At 39.0% G+C, this 14728-nt stretch overlaps 1 protein-coding gene across 13 annotated transcripts in view; it reads right to left on the bottom strand.

The window, feature by feature from the left end:
• The window catches only part of DOCK9 (dedicator of cytokinesis 9), a 101678-nt gene that overhangs the window by 20327 nt on the left and 66623 nt on the right, over positions 1-14728 (bottom strand). For 9 of the 13 annotated variants that reach the window (XM_081857949.1, XM_081857950.1, XM_081857943.1 and 6 more), the window contains exons 29-37: positions 13946-14029; positions 12842-12953; positions 10143-10321; positions 8999-9115; positions 8768-8888; positions 7597-7730; positions 5020-5134; positions 3666-3732; positions 2419-2466 (exon numbers count right to left, since the gene is read on the bottom strand). In XM_081857949.1, coding sequence (XP_081714075.1) covers positions 2419-2466; positions 3666-3732; positions 5020-5134; positions 7597-7730; positions 8768-8888; positions 8999-9115; positions 10143-10321; positions 12842-12953; positions 13946-14029 — 977 coding nt within the window. Of the gene's footprint in view, positions 1-603; positions 642-2411; positions 2467-3665; positions 3733-5019; positions 5135-6301; positions 6476-7596; positions 7731-8767; positions 8889-8998; positions 9116-10142; positions 10322-12457; positions 12500-12841; positions 12954-13945; positions 14030-14728 lie in introns of all 13 variants that reach the window. The other 4 variants (XM_081857952.1, XM_081857954.1, XM_081857946.1 and 1 more) reach the window with 3 other exon arrangements.

The raw sequence follows: 14728 nt of genomic DNA, 5'->3' as shown, positions 1-14728 counted from the left end.
GGGTGAAATGGGACAGAAGCAAAAGTTAAACATGTTGCACTGCAGCAAGAGAGGGTGAGAGTTAGTTAAGCAGGCCAAGCAAAAACTCCACTAGAAGATGAAAATACAATGCAGCCTATTATCTATTTTAAGTTAAAGTTCTGGGAAATTTATCCAGTCAGCCAAGGCAGTACATAAAGGATGTGGACTATAGTATTTACTTCTTGACCACAATGGACTATTTACAGTTGGACAGACTGGAGAGGGTCAGCTATAGGAGAGTCTTAGGAAGACAGACTCAGTCAGGAAGACTAACTCTACCTGACCACTGTACTTTGGTCATTTTACATTAGCTTAAAATAGGCAGAATTCCGAAAGCATCACAGCAAGTACCTTCTCAGTCCAAAAGCTTCAAAAATGCTTGAAAGCAGCAGCACACAACTTGCTTTAGAAACATTTAGTTCAGAATAGTAAATGTGCTACTGTGTATACAAATAATTTTAAAGAGAGCTTTGTGTGATGTGAATTTGTTATAGAAAGTTTAAGGAGGATCTGAGAGAGTATTTAGTAAGCACACATGCAGTAAGAGCAAAATTACGTGATATACTAATGCCTGTATCTTACCGAGGCAGGAAGGGAGTAGAGCCATATACTTTGTTAAACTTGCCAGCAATCAAGTGAAGGAAATAGAAAAGTGATCTGTGTTAGCAATCAGTACAGACTAACCTCCTAGTGTGTACCACCACCAGAGCTGACAAGAAATGAAAACCAATACCAGAATTACACACATCCCTGTTCCCTCAACCATAGGGTGTGTAAAGATTGCATGCACTATTTTTTTGCTAGCACATTCATTTGGTGCATCTCAGTGTGAAATATTTGTGAATCACTTCAATAATCACAATTTACATCAGAAACGTGCATAGTTTTCAGTTCAACGTTTTCACATGCAACACAACCAAGTGGTATGTTATTGGTGAAATAGTCTCTTGACAAATTCATCAAGAGCTATTTAATGCATTTTCATGCATTATGAATATTCCTACTTATACAACTATATCAAGTGGGCAAAAGTTCAAACTGTAATTTCAGGAGCAACAATATGTATTATTCTTAAATAAAATGGTTAAACATCATGTAATACATTAAGAAAAATGCAACAATAAAGAAATAAAGGATATTTTATTCCAGCCCAAAGAAATAACACAAGTACCAGTGCCACGTTAGAAATGTGTGGCTTAATTCTGGATGGCAAAACCATGTATGTGCTGTATCACTTCAGTCTGCATGTGAGGTCTTACTCAAGAGTAACCAGCACAATGCCCTCCGGATGCTGAACTTTAATTCTCATTAGCCCAGTCAACATAGCCAATAATCAGGATAATGGACGCTATAGTTCAACAGTGTCTTGAAGATAAGAAGGCTAGGCTAGCATCCTTCTCCCTGACATCTAATTTATTGTGTGGAGGGATCTGTTGGTCAGAAGAGCCCATACCTGCTATCTGAAGTGATTTACAGATCATACACTGCTTTACCACCTCAGCTGCTTTATGAGAACTAGGCGCAAACATTAGGAAGCAGGCAGAACAAATCTAAAGCTGGGGGGAAATCCAAGGTTCAAAGAACCCCAAATGGCATTTTCCCCTGGGAGCAGGCTGGGGTGATGGGGGATAAATAGCCATATAAGTGTTGCAACACTTTTAGGTGAGTTCAAATACATATTCAGTTTGATTCACAGAACAGCATGCTTTATTTTGATTTTTCCATGCCCCCTTTCAAGACATTGTCAAAGATTAAAAGCAAAATCAACTAATGGCAATAGGATATTTTTGGGGGAGAGAAAGAAAGGCAATGAATGTTGTATTTTTCGCTTTCATATATCCAAGTCATAATTTCCTGTATTTGTGTCTGGTCTAAGTCACAATAACATCAGCTGGCAAGTAACAGGCTTGTGCCAAAAGTCCATGTGGAGGCTGTCTCTAACATCAAAATATTGCAACAAACGAGGTAAATTTCCATACAAGCAGCTAATGGAACTAAGACTAGTGTGGCCAGCATTGGATAGGATGAAAAGATACATGTGGTGTTACAAAGCCTTGTTTAGTCTGAGTGGAGAGTGCACAGGAGGTAGGAATAATTCACAGGCTATCATTCAGGTACTATGCACAGTTTTGAGAATGTCACAAGGCAGTTTGGGCAAACCTCCCCAGTTTTAATAGCCAACACAAAAATCCCTAACTATGTGGTGCAGCAATTTGGGATGAGTTTTCAGCGCTAGTAAGGCAACACAGGTAACATGTGTCAAGCACTACAAAGGCCATTTACTTACCTTCTAATACAAAGACATCTCTTTCCAGTATTAACTGAACATTATTCAATTGACAAGAATTTAAGGCATTCTGTCACAACAAAGTTACACCATTAGGTTATACACAGTACCTGGCGATGTATCGTTTTCCCATGTATTGAAACTGATGCAAGCACACTCTGCAAAGAACACAGTGAGGGTTAGTTTTAAAACTAAGACATAATTTTAGTAAAAACTTAACTGGAGCCAGCTCATAATATGATAAAATAATGAATGTCCACGATTTTAATGATCACTTGGCTTAATTCCCATCCCCAAACCAGAGTCTCTACTTCAATCCCAGGTTACAGCTGTCACCTTTCTGCCAAACAAGTTATGTTCAACACTTTCTGCTCTCATGCAGAGTGAAGCCAAGATGCAGTAGTTGCTATGCCTGTCTTGTTTATTAAAACAGTATAGCAATTATCACTGACATTTTTTTCCACTTTCTTTAGTACTGTAGTGCAATCCAAACCATGTCTAATGAAAAGTAAGTTGTTAGGATTGTACCTGTGTCTTCAATGATCTCTAGTACATTTAAATTCCTGAACCTCCAACAGTGAAGAAACAGTTCACAGCCAATCTGCTTTCTTCACAAAAATATTTATGCCAATGCTATGGCAGCAGCATCAGTCAAGTAGTAATGAATGAAAAGCCTACAGGTATGTGGTCTTCTTTAGGGTCAAAATGCATTCTTACCAGGATCTGTTTTGGGCTCTGCTTATGCTAGAGAGGTCATGATAGTAACCTCTAATTATAGAAGGCAGCCTACAGAACATCTCCCACACACAGATACTGTGTGATGGGGGCATCATAGAACATGTTGTTGCCCTGTGGAGCAACCTTTCCATAAAAGTTCACTACCTTGAGCATCTTCTGAAGGCAGCCCTGTTTAGGGAAGTTTTTAATATTTAATGCTGTATTGTTTTTAACACTTGATTGGAAGCTGCCCAGAGTGGCTGGGGAAACTCATCCAGATGGGCGGGGTATAAATAATAAATTATTATTTTATCATCATCATCATCTTCTTCTTCTTCTTCTCAAAGAGCTGTAACAGTGTAACAGAATACACACACAAGTTTGCTTACATCTTGTTGGAAAAAACTGCAAGCTGATTTACTTCTAATTGCCAACATGGTATCAATGTTGAATGTGTGGAGATAAATGTGTGCATGTGGGAGCTTGTGAGATGTATTGCAGATTTCTTCATTACCAGGACATTTTGAAAAGTTGCAATGCTATATTGAATATACAATATTTACCACGGACTTTAAGTTCATGTTTGAAATGCAATAACCGTACTGTACAAAGAATTATAGTAATAGCCAAGCCAACTCACTCTGCAATTGTGAAAAAATCCATAAGTTCTGATGTTGAGGCTTTGTTCCAGTATGTGAAAAGGGCATCTACAATGTATTGGAAAAAGCAATGAATAAAATGTGAGTATCACTGATGTGAATAGGAAGCAGGAAAACTAGTATGTCACACAAAGCAAAACCTGGTTTGAGACTACACATCTAACAGCAGACAGCCTTCTAAATATGCATTTGAGGTACAAGTGCACAGCTTATTACTCCACAGCTCTTCTGTATAGGCTCTCTATTCTATACTATTCAAGATTACATAGCTTGAACTAGAGATGGGCCAATCTATCAATTTCTCTCCGTTTCTAATGTTTCCAGTCTTAAGCTCAGTTCACCACATTTCCACATTAGCTTGTGATTTAAAAAAACTACTCAGGAATATTGCTCTGCATTTCAGTGCACATTTCTCGTGATATGCAAGCAATAACCCCTAATATGAAGCATTTCTGTATTGTATTTTTACCTTTTGCTCATTTTTTTGATTGAAGAACTGGATTACAACATTTGTAGAAATGTGAAATTCAAAGGATATTTTGGGAGATACCCATTCGGGAAGGATTAGGTAGGTTTGCAGGGGAACAAGTATGAGATATCACCTAAGTGTGTAAGCTGGATGATATAGAAGGAAGCATTCCCTCAGGTCCCCAGCCATGTAAATGTATGCCAGAGCTTTGAATCGTGCTTGGTAATTGCCAGGAGTTTCCAAACAGAATTCAAAACCAGTCCCTTATACAATGCATAGCAATAGTCTAATATGGAGGTTTAGCAGAGCATGGATAACTGAGCTAGATTCTCCATTTCAGACCAGGAGCTTCAGCTGGTGGAAGATGCTCTGTGCCACTAACACACGTCGGGTATCCAGGGACAAAGCTGTAGCACTCCTAAACCACAAACCTGATCCTTTTGTGGGGAGAGGAATCCCATCCAGAACAGGCTGAACTCCACTTCTGTAGAGGGATAAACTGGTACCTTTGTCTTGTCTGGATTAAATATTCATCTTGTGGGCATTTCCTGCTCATTTATAAAAGTTTACATCCCCTAGCAAGTATTTGGTTGGTAGAATGCCAAATTCAGAGATTTGTTCTGGGGCAGGGAAGCAGGAAGCACTGAAGTAATCAAGTCTTCAGCTCCTGATAAATAACAGCAGAACCAGAAAACTTTTTGCAGAATTAAGCATGAGGAATACAAATCAGAAGAGAATCAAACAGAGGCTATTACATTCCAAGTTACACATGACATGTTACAGCTGTTACTGAACAGGGGTTTAAAACACCAAGTTATTGTGTTAACTCACTGTCAGAATTTAAGAAGTGAAAAGCTTTTGCTTACCATCTGACATGCTTTTTAAAATATGAAGGAAACACATCAGTAGACTCCTGATTTCAGCTTGATCAAGCTTGTCACATCGAACTACAGAACTTCCCAAAGGGCAAATCTGTTGGTTCTGAAAAATACAGGAATAAAGTCAGTCAAGAGGCTCATCTTAATGCATTAAGGCACAAACACAGCATCTCAAAACCGAGAGAGTTGGGTATCCAAGGACAAAGGTGGAACACTCCTAAATCACAAACCAGATCCTTTTGTGGGGAGAGGAACACTCACATGTTGATAGTGTAAGTTGCTAAGACACACCAGCATATAGACCAATCTAAGTTTGTACATTGCACCCAGATCCAATTCCCTTTTTGTACACATTCGATGGTTACCTCTCTCAAGCCTTCAATTTGTAAATTGGTCAGTATCTAAAGATGTATGATACAGCCATGCTTCAATATGTGATTTGTATGTGGAAATGCCAAACCATAAAGCAATTACTTCTGAGCCTCAAACTACAATAGCAAAAGTACTACACTGCAAACGCACACAAACACACAGGAAACAGGAATATCACACAAAAGCCAAAGACAATTTGACAGTAAATGCTTAAACCTGCATTAATTAATTAAATAAGCCTTACAGATGTTTCATGCCTTCTCCCAGGCATACTAATTTTGAGATAAAAATATACAATTACATATGCAGAGTAGTCTTTCAATTCTATTAAGATCAACTCAGGTCTTCTGACTTCCATTCCTGAGTTGTAAAGACTTTCTGCAATATTTGTTGCTGCAGGAAAGCTCTACACCCAAAACTGTAGCCCCCAAAGGCAACTTGCTTTGAAATCAATCAGCCCAAATAAAATATTATCAGCCAGGAGAAAAGCTTAGAAGTAAGTCAGCTAGGATAAGTACCATCATGAAATGTATAATAAAATGGCAGCTATGTCAAGCAAGAAATGAGTATAACTTGAATATATGATATTCAAAATGGCTACACCAAATTTTAAAATTTCAGTACTGCTGTCAATTGCTTCACACTGCAAATCAAGCCATTACCATGAAGAAAAAAATAATTAGATGACAATTTTGCCATTTAGCAGAAGTAGCCTTACAGTGTGCAGATCATTAACAAATCTGATGGTGTGGTTTTTTACATTTCAATATGCCATGATACTTTCAAACAATTAAGATACTGTTTCCTCTCCAGTAGAAGCTTCTTCAATGCTCAGGGCAAAATTGGCAACAAGCTGCACTCAGAAATTTAACCAAATAAACCACACAAAAATGAATACTTCTTGTAATGGAGGAGACACAACAGCATGGAAATCTCTCTCTGGTAAAGACGGAACTGTCAATAGTGAAAAATCCACTGTAACACGCTTTTTCTTGGATGAATGGTAATGTTCTCGTTCCTCTCCACTAGTAAATAATGTATGAGCAGAATGCCTTCTGAGAAGTTTCTCCCTCTGCCACAAGGCGGCATGTCAGGGTCAAGAAGAAAACATTAAACCATGAACCATGGTGTGACTGCCACAAGATCCAACCTCAAAACGTTAGCAATATGACATGTAAAAGGCAAATGCAACTGAACGTGAGAGGCTAAATACGCTTAATTATTAAAACTCTTTCACTGAAAGCAACCATGTGGATTTATACCAGTGAACTAAGACAAGTAGGGCTGTATCCAATGGTAGACACACTCTAAGAAGATCCATTGAAATTAATGAACCTAAGTTATCCCCCTTAATTTTAATGGCTTTACACTGAGTATGGCTACTATTGGAGACAGCCCTTGGTGAATTAAGAGTGTCCTTCAAAGAATGGTACTATATTGTCTAAAAATATTAATTTATTGTAAATTTTCCTGCATTCATGCAGTCTAAAAAATAGTCAAAATAAGTTGGTATCATATACACGTATATAATACCAACTTATTTTGGCTATTTTTTAGACTGCATGAATGCAGGAAAAATTACGGGGTCCCTTTACCTTTATATATACACACATGGGTAATACACATATACAGTGGTGCCTCGCAAGACGAAAAGAATCTGTTCCGCGATTCTCTTCGTCTAGCGGTTTTATGGTCTTGCGAAGCAAGCCCATTGACGGCTTAGCGGCTTAGCGCTATTAGCGGCTTAGCGGCTTTTCGGTTTAGCGGATTAGCTGATAAGCGGCTTAGCGGCTTAGAAAAGGGGGGGGGAGGAAAAAAACCCCGCAGGAACTCGCAAGACATTTTCGTCTTGCGAAGCAAGCCCATAGGGAAATTTGTTTTGCGAAGCGCCTCCAAAACGGAAAACCCTTTCGTCTAGCGGGTTTTCCGTCTTGCGAGGCGTTCGTCTTGCGGGGCACCACTGTACCATATTTATTGAGACAGTGTCATGGTTTTCTCTAGAAATTAATGTTCACTCGATAGGGACCTCCCCTTACAGCTAGACACATTTTATTTAATGTAGAATAAGAGAAGAACTAGAAATGGCTACTCATTTTCCCTCAGCGGAGCAAGTTATACAGTAGTAGCAAAAAAGCAAGATTAGAGTGTGTAGAAGCTTCTCTTACAGGCACAAATATATAAAAGTACCCTTACCTTGTCAAGGGAATTGCTCTTTTCACTATGTCTTTCTGGGAGACTGTTTCCTGAATCTGTACTTATAAGAGAACCTCTTGAGTCTGCATTTCTTACACAATTAACATTTGGTGTCGAAGAGGTATATGGGGACGCTGAATAATAAGATGGTAGAAAAGGGATACATTAGAGGCTCTGCTAGTGTGAGATTCAACCTGCATTCAACTGCCCCTCTTTTATTCAAATGACCCTTCCAGTATCTATATGCTAGGTAGATGCCAGAAACCTGGCTTGTAAAGGGGTTGCCAGCTGGGTGCATATTTCAGCTGACAGAATTCAACATCTGGATTTATCAGTAGGAGATATCTGAATGCGAAGAAATACAGACTTACCGTATTTTCCCGTGTATAAGACTAGGGTTTTTCCCCTTTAAAATGTCAAAAATTAGGGGGCGTCTTATACACAGATACATCTCCTCCCCATTTTCTTAAATCTGAGTCCCCCAAAACAGGGAGTGTCTTATACATGGGGGCGTCTTATAGATGGAAAAATACGGTATTTAGTTATAGGATATACATATACATATATATGACTTCATTATTTTATATCCCATTCAAGAAACTAATGAGTACCCAATTTTTTCCTTATAACCGATAAAGTAGATTTGGCTGAGTTTCATGGGAACAAGCTCTGTAACTGTGTGGAAATTCGTTATTTTTAAGTAATATAAGGGCTTAAAGGGACGTGAAGTTAGAAATAGAACGCAGAAATGGAAAGAAGGAGAAACCGTAAGGTAAAGGATGAAGAAGTATATGGGAAAGTTATCAAAATTAGATAGAAAATTAATTTAAAAACCTAACTGAAAAGAGAGATCAGCGAGAGCAGGAAAATGAACTGCCCTGTCAGGCAGGAGAGAAAAAACTGAGGAGTGACCACACCTGCCTCCCAGAGTTCTTTGCTCTCCTGCCTCCATCACATGACAAGATAATACCCCACCCATTCACGGCATTAACAGACTCAAATTTTGAACCCATGTCTTAGTGACCTAAGTTCAAACACCATCCACTATGCCACATCAACATTACATCCCTCAAAAGATCATTTTCACCAATAAAAGATCTACATGTAAAGTATCAAATTTAATTTCTTAGAAGAATTAAAATAAGTGTAAAAAATATTTTTAAATGGTTACCAATGCCTGATATAGCACCAAACACGTCCTTGTGGAGGTTGCTATCAAGGGTATTCACAGATTTTTGAGGAGTCATCAGTGGATTTGCAGCTGGCAAGCTAAGGGATTCATCTTTTGTACTCTGTTAAAAAAGAAATAATTTCACTTCCTTTGATATGCCTAAAAGTGGTCTATTTTTACACTAGAATTTTTTCAAGCTTTAAAGTTTCAGAAATAAAAATATCCACTTACACTGCTGGAAGCATTAACAGGGAAAGGTGAAATATCCTTGACATCAATTCGATGGGCATTTTCTATCAGCACCCCAAAGGTTGGCAAATACAACGTAGCTATTCTCGCTTGATGGCTCTGTACCAAAACATTTTTGTTCTCATTATTCAATGGGAATATACACACACTCACATTTCAGATATTCGCTGTTGTGGAGCTAGAGTTATAACTTGATTTTTGGTTCTTGCACATTTAAAAGGAACAGATGTTAGCTGTAAGCCCTCAAACATATCCTTTTTGCAGTCAGGTGGGAGTCACAAGTTTACTGAATCTAAATTTGCTAATCACAATGTTAGCAATTAAGAAAAAGCTCAACAAGTATGGCAAGGTGAGAATAAATAATATATTTCATAGTGCAAGAAGCATATTTTGCCAGGTGAGCAAGTCTATCTTTGCCCAATGATTCACTCTTGCTTGAGCTGGATAATACAGGCAAAAGGCTCTTTGATCATCTCCCCCAGTGTTCTCAAACCTCATCTCAGAGGATCTCTGCTTACAAAGACAAAAGAGTTCTGGTGCACAGACAGGCTCCCCCTATTCAGAGAAGTGCACTAAGTTTAGAATCCTGTACTGGCTATGATCTCTACATCTACCCTTAAAGCATGAGTAGAGGAGCCCTGGGATTAGACTGACTTTATTTGTGAAACTTCAGTAAATAAGTACTGCAGGTATTTTGTAACATACACAGGCTAGCTTAGTGAAGTTCATAGAGGGAAATATTTCCATCCCCTCCTCCCTCTTGCAGCTACAAAGCCTCTCCAGAGAGGTGGTGCCTCCTCCTGAACAATGTGGGGACAGAGCATGGAGGCCTGTTGGGAGAAGAATGGGAAGGTGAGATTTCATTTCATGAACTTCAATTTATCTGTGAATTGCAGCCTAATATGGGATTCCTAATAGTCCCATATACGCACATCCCACATTGTTCAGGAGAGCCCCTCAACCTCTCCCACAGAGGATTCTCATGGGGCACAGGTGGTTACAATAAGGAAGAAGGGATGTAAAACATTTATTCAGTTCACTTCCTTAAATTAACTTTTCTTAGGACCCAAGTCACAAAAACCTCCGCACTTAATGTAACTAAAAAAGCTTCTGAAAATACACTTACCCTGGAAGCATATCTGTCATCCAAAGAATGCTTTATCATCAAATTCTTCAAAACACTGATTGCAATTTGACGGATGTCTCTGAACTCTTGCAGGGCATTTCCCACCTCCCTCAGCAGCAGTCCTACCAAGAAGTGATGCTTGCAGAACTCATCTGATAAGGAATAGTCAAGCTGAAGGTCTGAAAGCAAACACCACAGTTAAGAAAGTGCATATTCTAATACAGAAAGATGCAATCCATTGCCATTTGGAAGCACCACAATGTTCACTACATTCCATGTCATCTTATTTATTAGAAAAACAAAATAGATTGTTCTTTTGCTTTTTATAAGCAGAGCCAAGACAAAAAATGAAAATATTTAAGCAGTAATGAATTACAGGCAATTCCCAGTTTATGTCTATTTGCACACTACTATGCACACACGGTGCCAGATACCCAGAAGTGGTACCAGGAAATGGGGATCACCTGGTCAACTGAGTTGGAGGGATGGCGGATCTTCCACAGCTGACATGAGTGGGGAAGAAGCTTCCCTACGCACGTCAGCTAGGTTGGTCAACCAAGCCCTGCCATCCCTCTGGCTCCCACAAGCCAGAGGGGCAGGAGGGCTTTGTTGAGCAGCCTCAACAAGCCTCTGGCTCATAAGGAGACCCTTCCCAGAGTCCAAAGAGGATGAGATGGGAAGGCTGAGCATCTCAACAAAGCCCCGCAGCCCTTCCAGCTCACAAGGAGACCCTTCCTCTTTGGGCTCTGGAGTAGGTCTCCTACTGCTGACCCAGTTGGACTCGCCAGGGTGCTCTCTATTTTATGTGATTTCGAATATGCACTGGGGGCCCCAAAATGGAAGCCCTGTGTAAATGGAGAGTCATTGGTACTGACAGTAATTCAGTAATTTACTCTCTTGAGTACATGGTGGCTTACTGACTAAATATGAACTCTTGGAAAAGAACTCAACTGGTGGTCTGCTGTGGTCCAAGTCAATCTCTTTCATGCTTTATGTGGCTTCCGAGCAACATTTATGCATTTTAAATAATTTTCAGACAACCACACTTTCGCACAAATATGTTCTGCTAAAACCAAGCAAGTGTGGGTGACTACAAGCAAAAGGTCAGCTATCTGTGACAAAACTGAACATGCATTTTTTAAAAAGAAAACAACCAATGGTGTACCTAGTAATTCAGTGGCACTTGTACTATCAAACTTCTTGTTTTTAATATTACTTTTTTTATTTAGCCCAAGAACTGGACACACAGCTAGCTAGCCTTCCTTTTCTTAGTTGGAAAAAAGGCAAGCACCGCCCCTAGAATGGGATGCATTGGACACAGATATTTCCAGGAAATACATCTAAAGAAATGTAAACAGAACTTGGAAAATGGTGGAAAAGGCCTTATTTTGCTTACACACTGTGAAACAGAAGAAAAGCATGAAGAAAACATGCCCCATGACTCCAGCTGTAGTGAGCGTCTACCATCTGTGTCAGCATGTTGTAGACAACAAGAGGCTGATGAGGCAGCTTTTGGGGACCCCATAATTAATATATCCTTAAAAGGCTAGGCCTTTATATTTGTGTGCCTCGCTTCTTGCATAATAATTCCATTCTGTTGGTCCAATGACACCACCAGGGTGCATATGTGTACAGAATACATCCAGTAGGGGGAAAGACGGAACAAGTCCTTTTGAATTTTGAGAACTTGAAATTTTGCTTTAAAGGATAATTTAATATTTATGACTGCTGGAGAAAGTTAGGTATATAATTCATTGCAAAGTACCCCATAGTCGTCATTGAATCAGAGTCACTCAAAAATGATTTACAACTATTCCCACCCCTGCTGCTCCACAATTAGCATCAGCAAAGCTTGCTGACACAAAACAGGTTCCAAAGAGAGCATGGGCATACCCAGAGGGAATTTATTCCCTTTGAGTAGCAGGCCACATCACAAAATACTTTTGAAAACCCTTTCTGTATTGAGGATTCTGCAATGCAGTGCAGGGGAGCTGCTATTCAATACACACAAGCTTGAAGCATCCATGCAAGCACAGGACAACTGAAATAAAATAAGTGTTTCTTGACACTCTGGCTTGTACTAGCAAGATGAAAGCTCTGGAATGTTTTCAATCAATTTATAGTGACATGTTCATGCATTTTCAATTTGTTTCCAAATAAGCACATCAAATTTATTTTAAAAGCTTTATTTTATCTATAGCAGTGTAGCATGACTCACAAATGGAATTACTACACATTCTTCCTTTTTACACAAGTCACCATGGTTTTTAAATTAGAAAGTCAGTGTAGGATCAAACAGCACACTCCACACCTACCTATAGGAGTGTCATAGGATTCCACTGTTGGTGAAAGAAAAGCTAATTCAAAGGAAAAAAAGAAGCAAAGTAGGACAAAACCAATAAGTAACAAATAGCTTTTCTGGTTTGAGACAACACAAAGAAACAATGCTAATGACAGTGTGTGTGTGTGTGTGTGTGTGTGTGTGTGTGTGTGTGTGTTACACCAGAACTAAATTACTTACCTATCTGCTTTCACTCTATCACTTTATTATACAAACTGGTGAAAATTAGAGGAGACAGAAATAAAATCTCCGTCTCACAATTAAAGAACCCCAATATACATGTATCAAGTCACAACAGATTTCAAGATTTTTCTTACAAGACAACAATGTCAAATTATCTTTTCAAATGTGAATTTACCTTGATATCGCTGAATCCTGCCTTTTCCAAAAGGCATAGGCAGATTCAAAGGAATGTAGTGTTCATGATTACATACTACCCGGAGAAATTCAAATTTGAATTCAAAGAGGGTCTGCAAAAATATGTTGAAGTCATAAAATTGGTTGTTTAATTAACGTATTTAAATTCAAGAAGCAAGCAAAAAGATTTTTAATGTCTGGTTTCAGTTCTTTGAAAGGATGGCTAAGAAGACCCAATAAACAAACAGCACACTGTCTGATTTCCATACAATGTTTTCATCAAAGGACACACATATTCTGATAACATGAGGGCTCATTATATTTTTTCTAATTTTATTAGAAATATGAAATATAGCAGATCTTTTTGTTTAACTGATTTCCAGCTTATGCATGGTGAAATCTTGCCTGCTTTGTGAGATAAGATGAAGATATTCTTGGAAACCAAAAAGCAAGCAAGCTTTGCTTTGGAAACGTATTTAAATATTGCAACTAAGAAAAAATCACTGCCCATAAAATGTATGTATCAGAATGCTACATGCATGAAGGCTGCAGTTACAGGACACAAAGTTACAAACACAGACCTTTCATGGGTGTAACAAAGACACAACTTTTACTGGTTACAGCAAACTGGGTTTGGTCTAGCATGGGGACAAGGAACTATCCACCGTGCAGCCCCATCTGCTGAACTCAAGCAGAAATGAGGAGCTGGCCTGAGTACACGGCAATCTGGGTTTGGGCAAGTCCAGTGGGCCTCTCAGGCAAACTAGGATTTATGCCACCCGTGAGCTCTGTTTTAGGTAGAAAGCAACAGTCCAAGATCCCTTAAGGAGAGCTGCTCAGTGGCAAGCAGGGTTAAACTGCCAGGCTCTGCTCCTCAATCAATCAAATGGAAGCTCACATTAGTTCCCCGCGGAAGACCTGTCTGTGCTATGAGTCAGTCAGCACTGCAGAGGGGATCGCATCCAGGACAAGCCTTTTCCACCCACTCTGCCCACAGAGGGAGCCAAATGCGGATCTCTAGGTAAGCTGGGGACCTGGGACAAAACCCAAAAAACCCCAAAATGACAATGGCAACACAATTTCTTACAACAAAGTTATACAGTACCTTCGGATCTCCTGGAGCAAAGAAGCTGATATAGTTATTAATTTGCTTGAACACAAATCCTCTGTCCATAAAGGTGAAACATCTCTGCAAAAGCAGAAAAAGTCACAAGAGCATTCTAAAGGCATGGTAGTTAGTAAGTTATATTTTTATAGCTATTTCCAAGAAAAAATCTATAAAAACTAAACTAGCCTAAAGCAGCATTCGGATGCCAAGCATCAGATGCTTAATACATGACTCATAAATTATATATTTCTAAATTAAATCAAAGATTTAATAATCTTACCTGAACTTCTTATTGTACCCCACATTTCAAACAAGTTTTTATTGTACATAACCACTTATAATGAGAGACTATGAATTCATGGTTTTCACTATCAATCCAGCATCAATGATAACTGGCAAAATACCCCAAAACTGCAGGATTTTTATTTCAAAAGTGCTGCACCTTCTATCATCTCAGTACTATCTATAATTAACAGCAGAACATTCAAAATCCGCTTTAATCAAAGATTTAAATTATCTATTTTCTTGACACATACTTTTCTTTCATATGCCAATTTATTGGGGGTTGGGGAGGGAGAGAGATTGCCAGCTATTGCTTTCTAAACCTGCTGCATCATGTTGACCATGAGAGAAAAGAAAAGCTTAAGAACAGCTTGAGTTCTGCATGAGCAATTGCTAAGACAGTGGTGGGGCACACCCAACTACCTGTCAAAATCTCTTGCTTAGGGTTCCCAAGCCTGGTGGCCGTTGGGTGCTTGGGAATACTGCACATAGGAGGTT

This window comes from Podarcis erhardii, assembly GCF_964252035.2.
Source record: "Podarcis erhardii genome assembly, chromosome: 4".
Taxonomy (NCBI): Eukaryota; Metazoa; Chordata; class Lepidosauria; order Squamata; family Lacertidae; genus Podarcis; species Podarcis erhardii.
This window is presented reverse-complemented; position numbering and strand designations above follow the sequence as displayed.